The sequence below is a fragment of the Atractosteus spatula genome, chromosome 11 (genome assembly GCF_055471065.1).
Source record: "Atractosteus spatula isolate fAtrSpa1 chromosome 11, fAtrSpa1.hap1, whole genome shotgun sequence".
NCBI lineage: Eukaryota > Metazoa > Chordata > Actinopteri > Semionotiformes > Lepisosteidae > Atractosteus > Atractosteus spatula.
This window is the reverse complement of record NC_142716.1, coordinates 25,952,914-25,963,859: the sequence shown is the minus strand read 5'-3', so window position 1 is coordinate 25,963,859 and position 10,946 is coordinate 25,952,914. Positions and strand designations below refer to the sequence as shown.

The 10,946-nt window shown below is 39.0% G+C and overlaps 1 protein-coding gene across 1 annotated transcript; it reads right to left on the bottom strand.

The window, feature by feature from the left end:
• Positions 1–284: 284 nt before the first annotated feature.
• On the bottom strand, positions 285–9,904 carry LOC148823736 (fibrous sheath-interacting protein 2-like). Its single transcript, XM_088928101.1, has 8 exons — positions 9,791–9,904; positions 9,040–9,201; positions 8,582–8,671; positions 6,992–7,131; positions 6,572–6,659; positions 5,578–5,688; positions 897–1,134; positions 285–322 (listed from the first exon to the last, which is right to left on the bottom strand). Exons 1-8 carry the CDS (start codon positions 9,902–9,904, stop codon positions 285–287), a joined length of 981 nt encoding a protein of 326 aa, XP_088784227.1.
• Between the last annotated feature and the right edge of the window lie 1,042 nt (positions 9,905–10,946).

Here is a 10,946-nt window from a genome sequence, read left to right as displayed (position 1 = left end):
CTCATTCTGCTGGGCATCAGGACTCTGAAGAAGGTAGTTCTTCTCCACAGATAAGCTGGAGGAGGGTGAAATTGTTTCTAAATTTTTCAGAATTGCTGACACAAAGTCACTCATTGACTGGTTATCGCCTGAATATGTTTCCTTCACGTCACTCATCTCATTTTCAGTATTTGCTTTGCAGAATTCACTCTTGACTTCTTGTAAGACAGTACTGATTATTTCTGTTGCCGTAACCGCTAACTCCGCCTCATCATATTCTTCTGAGTGGAGTCTCTGGGATTGTCCTAAGGCATGTAGGTCACCACCATGGCCACCCAGGAGTCTACAGGTTGACCCTGACTCAACAGCGCTTGTGAAAAAAGGCTGGAGTCTTCCAGAGACAACTTGTATAATCTCACTGGCAACCTCTGAGGCTACAGATTTTGTCTGGGCTTCTAGATTAACATGCACAGTCTTTGGGGTGGAAATTCTTTGCTTATTTTCTGACAAGGCAGACTTAACACGTCCAATAACACCATCCACAAGTTCAGTGGCAAGGTTATTGGATCTGTAGTGGGTAATCAAGACACCTAACGCACAACACTGGGGTTCCATCAGCTGAGCAGGAAGCTGTGCTTCAATGAAGGCTCTGCTAAGGACATCCTGTACTATACGTTCTGCTTTTGTAATTATACTAGACTTAGTGATTCCAAAAAGGTCCTTCAAAGGTTCCGAGAGGGGCTTTCCAGCATCTTCTCCTTTATCAGCAACCACAATCTCCTTCGAGGGTGTTCTGGATTTTAATCTGCAGGGTGTATTTTTCCCCGTTTCTTCTCCTGAACTACCCGAGGACGAGAGGGGTGAAGGGAAGGGAGTGGAGATCCTGCATCTCGTTGACATGAAGCTACTGCTCCTACTCTGGGACTGCCATGTGGACCCCGACTCAGTACCAAGCAGAGAATGAGAACTCAGGGTGGCCTGTAGTGTCTCCTCACTACTGCTGAAGTAAACCGGGGACTCAAAGGAGCAGTGAGACACGCTCCTGCTCCTCTCTTCGTTGTAAAGGGAGATGGCGGGGAGCAGCACTCTGATAATGGATGCTGCCACCCACACCACTATATTCTCCGCCATGCCATTAAGTTCTTCTGTTGTTATCTGTTTTAAAGCAATAGTACAAAAGTAAGCACAGAGCACTAAAATGTTCAATATACAGTACACCTATCAATATAAGACCTACTTTTACTTACTTGTCAGGGTTCATTGTTTCCCATGTTAACATTTAGAAATTTGCAACCAAATTTTGAATGCCAGCACAGATGCAACTAATACAAATATACTGTTGTCTATACAGTATAGTAAAAATCTATTATAGATATACTGTTGTATGTATAGAAAAATATATACAGTACAGTATTTCTAATATATAAATGAAAAAAGAACAACAGAATACCAGTCTAACCAAAGAAATAGAATGGTCAGTATTGCATATTTTAAGTGGATCCCTTAATTTATAAATAATTCAATGTGCAGACCCCTGTTTCATTCCAGAGGAGGCAGTGTCAAAGGGTTCTTTTGGCATCGAGTCTATGGTAGAAAGTGAAGTCACCCCCTTGGAACCTGGACAGCTTAATATTCTCTGGCAAAGAGGCGCAGACCTTTGGCATAGTGGAATATCTCTGCTCTGAGGAGTGGCTATGTGGCTCTGATGCCAGGGCAGCCACAATCAAAACCTAGTGGGAGCTGAGCTGAACATGTCAGGGAAGGAACCACTAAGCAACAGCTAGGTGGACTAAATTTCAGGATTTACTGTACTGAAGGAACACATTAACATATTTCTTTACATTTCTTCTTTAGTTATGACACTGTGCATTTTAACCTCAAGGAGCTATCTGGAAAAATAAAATGCATCCATTACATTCAGACAAGCAGTGTACCTTACCTGTCCATATAAACTGTTCTCAATCACCTTTCTTTCACTAAAAAACATTATCATAAAAATTAATTAGTGTGACATTGCTACTACATGGACAAAATACTAACTATATTTTGCAATCTTAAAAAATGGTGACTAATTAACAATATATAGGCATCTTTTCTAGTGGCAGAACAATTAATCTATTTTAAAGCACATTTCTGTGTAAAAAAGATGGCCTCCTAACCATGATTATGTTCGTACTTTTTCAATTTACCTACTGGATGTCTAAAACTTGCTTAGGTTTTTCACTTTAATATAAGAGGCTTATAAAATAAAAATCACCACAACAAAATAGCACATTGGAAATGATAAATCTTAAACTTCAAACTGCAACTGTTCCATAACACTTTAGCAAGTATGGTACAATTGTGTTCCTATGTGAAGCAAGATCACTGGTAATTTACATCATTGTGTTTTCAACAACAACTACTTGGTCAGGCGCAATGTATCTAACCAGTTTCATACTGGGTACTTCATAATTGACACATGACAAATACAGTTAAATTCAGAAAATAAATAGTAATTCTGCATTGAAATGTGCAGAAATATGTCATGTTTATGTTTGTACCCTGCAGACATTGTGTTAACTTCGTAGAGATTAGACCTTAGAGAACTTAGAGATTCTGTGAAACATGCAGTTTGACCAGAGGTGCCCAAACTTTTGCATACAACTGTATGTTGCTGCTGCATCATTCAGGACAAAGCCCAAAATGCGTTTTCAACACATTTCATGACTTAGTGTTACTTAGTTGTTACTGCCCTCTGGTGGTTGTTGATTGAAACATAACATCCATTCAAACACGACCAGACATTTCTCCCACTGTCAATACTTCAGCAAAACTTCACATTTTATACCGGTGCCACAACATATTGTCAGTTATTATGATAGAAATTTGTTTTAATATGACTAATATATTATTGTTGTAATGCAGTATGATCAGAGTTATACATAAGTACAATACAACAGTTTATTTTTGCGAAGGTTCAGTTAGTGTATTTTGACTGCTGCTCTAGTCATCGTCAATATCAATATTCAATGTCAATGTTCTAGTCATTACTACAAAGCCAGTTTATGGTAAACTATATCTAGGATTTGGAAAAAATGCACATGAGCTAACACAAAGATGTGCACATGTACTGTACTGTTAACAGACTGATTCACGCATTCGCAAAGAGAGAAAAAGCAATTTCACAAACTCAGCTGGAGAAGTGAGCTCAAAATAGAAAACAGTTGCTCTTTAAACATTTACATATCACCATACTAAAATGATTAAAATAATAACTTTATGTACGCACTGATGCTTAACATACCACAACTGCAGAATGTAGGACTTACCCATCAGACAGCTGACTGATCAGAGAGACTTCATGAAACCATTTGGAATCAGTAGTCACCTCTTCAGTGGAGTCAGGTGAAATATGAACTGACCCAGGGGAAAAGAATTATTGTCGCATTAGAATTCTCATGACATGCATAAAAAAGTGATCAATCCAATTAACATCCAAAATGGGCAGAAAACATGTATTTATTCATAGAAGAAAATAGGATGCTGATTAGGATTTATTTCTCTGTTTACCCATATAATTTAAATCATTTTCACACCTTAGCTCACAACAATTTTACTGCACCAGACTGTGGCACAATGGCTGCCCAGAGATCCCCAGACTTAATTGGAACCTTCTTCAACCTTAACAGTAGATGTTACCAAGCTTTCAAAACCCAACACTTGTGCATTAATCATTTAATATTGATTAAATGACACAAAACAATTGACATGTTTTTATCTGAATAAGCTATACAAATAAAACTGAATTGAATTAAACGGATTTTTGGGATTATATGTTCCATTGTCTTTCACAATATCTTTCAGTATATCAGCACCCACTGAATTTCTCTGCAGCTGCATTGGAAAATTTGTCAAAACATAACTTTTTTCAAAACCTTTATTTTTTCTAGAAACAAATTAAAATACTGACCTTTGGTGATTTTAGAACTCTTCTCATTAGCAATGGTAACATCTCTATTCTCCTTGCTAATGATCTCAGTTGAAGCTGTGCCACAAAGAAAACATCATTTTAGTTGAACAGTCCTTTCAGATAGTTTAGATCAATAGATACTGTAAATGTTTTTATCACAAAATACAAAATATGGATTACAGAAATGTTGAATATAATGTATTTACATGTTGTGGCTGGAAATTAAACAATCTGAAGATAATGAAGGATTCCTTCTTAATGTATTATTTTATGATGCCTGCAACTTATTGCGCGTTTCCCTTTAAAACGTTTTGATCTCAGTACATACATATTATTCTTTTCAAACAGCCATATGATTGAAAAGCTTTGGAATTTTGTAATTGTAGGTGTTTATTAAACAAATTCTACAGTTCTGTAATCAGTAGTAAACCTGAAGATGTTGTCAACCTGCATCATTCCTTCTGGCCAAAAAAATAAAACACATTAAATTGTGAACTAAATCACAGTTGTACCACTGCAAATTATTGGATCTAGAAGCTTACCCTGTTTTCCAGACTGAAGTATTTCATTAAAATATTGCCTTTTAATACTGTCTTGCATTTCTCTCTCAAAATCCTTCCTTTCCTGTAAACTCTCATTTAGCTTTTGCTGCTGGAGAGCAACCTTCCTTTCATAGAGTTCAAATGCCTGGGAATGACAGAAAACCTTTCACAAGTGGCTATTCTTTAAAGAAAAAGGAAAGCCTCTCAACAAAAGATGAAAAGGTCCATCTCATTGTTGAACATCTTGTATTAAAAAGCACATGTTTTTCCATTACTCTAGTATTTAATGACAAATGAACTAGCTTGCAACCCAATATGTTGCTAGTAGAAAACATCCCGTCCATAAGGTCACATTTTAATTTAGTATCAGACAGAAGCTGTTGGGCACCACTGAAATTCCAGCTCAAGTAAAAACTACAGGAGACTCCAATCTCATCTCAATCTACAGCACCCTGAAGCTGGGAAGCTGGGTCTGGTCAGAGCTCAGAAGAAGAAAGGCTGGGTCCGACATTACTTGGATGAAAGACTCTGTGTGTAGTTCAGAACCTTGCAGGCTGGGTATAAGAGACTGAAGCAGCAACATCTCTCCTCTAATGCTTAGGTAATGAAGAGGAGAGATCATCAACCACCCTCTTGGATCCTCTTGGGGAGATACCCCTGAGGGATACGTTAGAACAGCCAATTATGCAAAGCAGCATGTCTCTGGGATGGTACTTGGAATTAAAACCCACTACACGCAGAATAAATGCCACACAGGCAGGTGCCCAAGGCTGGAGATAAACCATGGGCTTTGGAGATGCAGTGCTATAACCATGAATTGGAGGCACCAAACACTACCAGAATATGGTGCTTTGGCACCTCTGTAGCATATCTTGGCATAACCACCCTAGAGAAGATGCACAATATAAGAGGTGCCAACATACCACGCTCATTGTGGACACTGAGGATCCAAAAAGTATTAGTTTAGGTTATTAATTTCAACCTATAGGTGGTCATCTTGGAAATACAACAAAATATAGCTGCAAGCTCAGTGTCAAGTCCGGAATTTGCATAAAGAAAAGTACACCTTAAGAGGATGAATCCAAACATCCATTACTCCAGTACCTTTTTGTGCCTTCTAGCTCTGATCTCTTTCTTCTGCTGGGCCTGTCGCACCTCCCTCCGGGCATCTTCCTCTATCCTCATCTGAAAAGCTCTCTCTCTGATTTTCCACATCTGTAGAGCCGTCAGTGAAAAGGCAAAGCCGATGAGAAACAGCAGAAAGCTAGATTGTGTTAAGCACAAAACAGCTACGCTACTAGACTTTTATATTTATATATGTCACCTGCTTATAGGTGGTACATTAAATATTGAGGATTCTGTTAGATCATGTGGAGCTGAATCTCTCCCCTTTTTACAATCTAGCAAATGAGGCCTTTGGGTATTTGTCAGCATATTAGGAGCATTCAGCAGCTGAATGTGGTCTGGGAAGCCCAAAGACAAAATAACTGGGAAAATAACATACCATACAGTAATGTACAGTGAGAATGTGGAAAAAAAACATGATTAAGAAACATGATTAAGCTGATTTAGAAAACCGATGAGGCTAAATACTGTATATAGATAATGCTGGTGATTTGAAAGCTGATAAATCAATGAAAGGAGTGAATAAACTATGTGTTTTAAAAGTGAGTTAAGCTACAGTGTGAAATGTAAGATTCATAAAAGCATATGAAAAGTGTCTGAAGTCTAAGTGTGACAATAAAGTAACATGATTTACTAAGGGTATCTACTCTGCAGAAATCTGTTCGGCTGGAAGAGGCATATACAGAATAAGGTGAGAGAATTTTTTTAATTAGCATTTTGCAACATTAATGCTTAATTACTTGTCAGAAAGACAACATCTTTTAAAATAGTTATGCTAGAGATCCTGTTTTCTTTTGCTTGCTCCCCAATCAAGCTGTATTTACAGAGGTGTCACAAGGTCACTTGCCAGAGTGGATATAAATGTCTCTAATCAGTTTAAGATGCAGAAGGAAACCAGCTATTAAAGATCTCCCATCCAGGTGATGACCAGGAGCAGCCCTTGGTCAAAATAAATCAAACTGTATTCTCATACCTCATCCTGTCCGGTGTACTGCAGACCTTTCATACGCTGTATTTCACCACTGCATATCTCCTCGGTTTTCGGAGCTCCTGCCTGGTGCCTTCATAAACAACAACAGCAAAGAAAGCTTAATCCACAAGGCAAGGTCAAAATGTCAGACAGCAGCAGAGGAATTTGTGAATGTGGTATTTCTGTAGAGCAAATGTTCATCTTTTGGAAAACTTTGACTCAGTCAAGACTTCCACTTGCTTGCACAATTAATTCACTTAAGGCAAACCTTTACTTACAGTTGTATTCTTGACATCCAATGTTTCCACATAACAGTAATATTTACAGCGAAACAAAAAAAAAGTGATACAAATATAAGAAATCAGGGAATCTAAAAGGCAGGAACTTGCTGTTAAAGAGTGAGGAGCTTCCGTATGTTATTACCTGTCTCTGTTAGCCATAATCTGGTCTGAAATATTCTTGGATCCTTCCTCCAGGAGCCATTCCCTCACATCGGTGAAGCTGATATCCCTGGGAATCTTGTTCTGCTCCTGGAGCTCCAAGAACTTCTTCACTATTGTTTTCTGAAAGCCAGCACAGCCTTTTACTAGAGCGCCACACTCCCTTCATTGCAGAGTTCTCCTAAGCACTATTATAGCCGAGTGTGCACTTCAAAACCAACACTGACTTTTTCCATTAGATTTTTCATTTGAACTCACACCGATAGAATGTGTTTGTATATGTATAAGAGTGAAGGCTGAGCTACTGTAGTTTGTTGATCTAAACATTTCGATTTAAGATGTACATCTTGGATACAGTGGTTAACCTTGTTATCTCGCAACACTGGGGCCAGGGGCTCTATTCTGGGCCTGAGGTGTTGTTATCTGTGTGGAGTTTGTATGGTCTCCCCATATTCACATGGGTTCTTCACGGTTTGCTCTGGTTTGCTCCCACAGTCCAAAGCCATACTATACTGGTAGAAAAAAAGGTTTCTAGGAAAATTGGTTCTAGTGTGAATTTGTGTCTGTGTGTGCCGTGCAATGGACTAAATTCTGGTCAAGGGTGTATATCGCCTTAAGCCCGTTGCTTTCTGGGATAGGCCCCAGCTCCCTGCAGCCCTTAGATGAGGCAGTTAGATTAGATGACGTGGATGGAAAGGGATGGATGGAAGTTCAAGTCGTTTTTCAGCCTTGTCTGGCAAAGAAGACTTATAAATTCTGTTTTGGACTACACACAAAAGCTGCCTGTATTAACGTGTTTGGAAAAATACGTTTGTTTGCACTGAAAATGGATTAAACTCTACAGAGCAGTACAGATAAGCACTGAATGCTCCGATTGGGGTGGTACAATTAGTGGTTTACCACAAAGAAAGACATCCAGATATATTGCCCAGCCTCAATGAATAAAAAAAACTCTCTTTTTTTAACTCTGTTATCTTGAACAGAGACGACTACAAGGAGACCTGTTTCAAATATTCAAAATCCTCACAGACAAGTCTGCTTGTTGAACGCTGACTTCTTTCAAGAAACAGCTGGATGAGACTCACAGACCAATTAGCAAGTAATTACCAAACAGGCTAAGGAGCTTCCTCTCATTCGTAACTATTCTTATGATATGAAACCCATATCCTGCTTGCAGAAAGGACTATATGGGCTATAAACAACACAAAATAGCATGAAAAGATGTACAGTATGGTTGAACTAACAAGAAGAAGCTAAAATAGGCTAGAGCAGTGACAAACATAAGCAACAACATCATCAGCGTCAAAACACTAAAACAGAAATGAGCTTTATAGCAATTAGAGAAGAAACTGAAAGAAAAAACTGAAATTGATCCTTAGAATACAAACACAGTCAAGGTAGAGACCTCCTTGAAGAAGACATGATGACAGCAGTATATTCAAAGGTGCATAATGGAGAGATATTATGGAAGCCTTCATCCAGAAACGTTACTGATTGAGGGCTGGATAAAGGCAGAAGTCTATGATGAAGAGTCAGAATCAGATGGACGGTTGTTTAAAAACATCACACTTACCTGTTTAGTCGCATAATTTTTGTCATACTGCAACTTCACATTGCTTAGGTAGTTACGATATTGATTGTATTCTTTCAAAGAGCAGAGGACCTGAAAACAGACAAAACATGTTTCAAGTACTGTCTAGGAGGTTAAAGAAAATGTTTTTATTTTTATTTTACAAATCTAGAGCACAGTCAAGTACTCTGTGTTTGAATATTTATTGAGCATAAGGACTTTAGCACAAACCATAGGCCTGCTTTGATTACATCTACTATTACATGCTTTGATTACAACCATAGGCCTGCACACCGAATACATCTATGCTGTAGTGCAGACATGAGTTAAATCACACTACTGGAAACTATTACAGCTAAATGAGCTAGAACCTGGTCTATGTTTTTTTTTTTTGACAACACCTCACTCCTTCACCATACCAAAAAAGCCTCATTCTTTGCACAAACTGCAAACAGCCTTACTTTCTTCTGCTCATTGATTAAGCCTCTGTTCTGCAGAGACTCCTGCATGCCCTTGCGATGGTAATAGGTGCGCAGGTGGGGGTCATGGAGGCTGTTGTACTTCGAATCCAAAAGGAAACCGCGGGGATCAGTCAGAGTGAAGTCAGGAGATGGCTGGTGCAGCTGAAATAGAAGGTAAGTATTTTATTAAAACATGATATGTATAGGTAAACACAGATATGTATCCCCCTATGTTTCTGAACATAAAAATGAGAATGTTTTTTTCTCCCCCCTCTGAAGGCTGTCGCCAGTTTCTTGGAAGACTACTCCAGAATCACTGTTACCATTTTTCCTACGTTCTTGAACATCAAATTCCAATTTCTCAGTCATTGTAGCCTACTAAAACTGACTAAATTGCAAAAAGACAGTAAGCACAATAAGCTTTAAGGCATACAGTACAGCTGAATTTCAATAATGTGATCAATATACTGCGTCTAGAAAAATATATAACCTTACTCCTGATGTTATATGCACAAAGATGCCAAGGGAGGACAGTTTGCTTACAGTTTAATCATTACAGCAACCACATTATACTAACACACACAGAAATGTGTTAATGTGTCCCAGGTATCATTTCATATTATAACATTTTACATGTTGGTTTACCCCTAAAAAGAAAGAAAACCATGAATAAACATGTCATTTTTTACAATTTAAATGTTTAGAATTAAATGAGAATGTATTCATGCTTTTCATTTTAGGTTACACTTACTTTCTCCAAAAGAGCAGTCCTGCAAAATTGAGGTTTAGACCCTGGGATTAACGGCAGTTTAGTGCCGACGGGTCTCTCCAACAGCTGCTGCTCTCCCCGCAGTGCATACAGCATGGTGTAGCAGCCCTGAAACACAGAACATAGCTATCGTACCTCACAGAACCACAGCCAAAACGCCAGAAAAAACAAGCAGAGCTGATGGCAGAAATTATTTCATCTGTCACAGAGTGAAATAAAATGGCTGTGGGGGCAACAGCAGGTATCAAGGACAATGCTGACTTGAAGTTTGCATAGAATGACCAGTGACTTCAATGAGGGTGGTAATATGTGTCTTTCTTTGTTCTGGGGCTTCCTACTGATCAAAGATGCTTGTTAATTACCACACAGTTCAGAGAAGACACATGGAATGTCAAAACTGGCCTAGCTGAGCCTCAGACTGAGGAGGTGGGTCTAGAACATAACAATTCTAGAAAATCTAGAATGTTCTAGAGCAATGTTACACCTGGCCATCTGTATATAGCCATTTGATCAATGAGCCCCAAGAAGTTAGCTCTGCTTACACCCAAAACTATCAACCCCCACCTCCCCCAAGAAAGGTAGGGGGGCTTTAATAACCCCAGTGACAGAGCACACAGAAACAGAAGAAACAGGAATAACCAATTTGTACCACAGCACCCAGGAGAGGGTTTGGACACCAGGGACTCTCTACAGTGAGCAAGGGAGGAAGGCTTTAGCATTGTCTTCCTCCCCTCTCTACTCAAAAAATTGACTCAGAGACAAATGGGGGGGGCATATTAAAAACCAGACTCAGCCAGGACTGAGGAGGATCCCTAAGACTACACAGAGTGTCTTTGCTATGACAGAAGCAGGCACACCAGGTCTCCAACTGGGACTGGGTTTGGGAGAATATTTGCAGCTGGACTTTTCCTTTGGAACTCTGGTTTTGGTAACTGGGCTCAAATGGGGCTCTTGAGCTGGTCTGCAATGTGTTCTGTGAGTAAGTAAGTACCTCTAGTGGATAAGTTGTCATATGTGTTCTGTGGATTAGGCTATAATAGATACTGGAATTGCAAAGTACTGTAATAAAAATGGAAATTATGTAGGATGACTGTCTTGTCTGGTCTGTGGATGCACTTGTGGTTCTGGAAGATAAAAA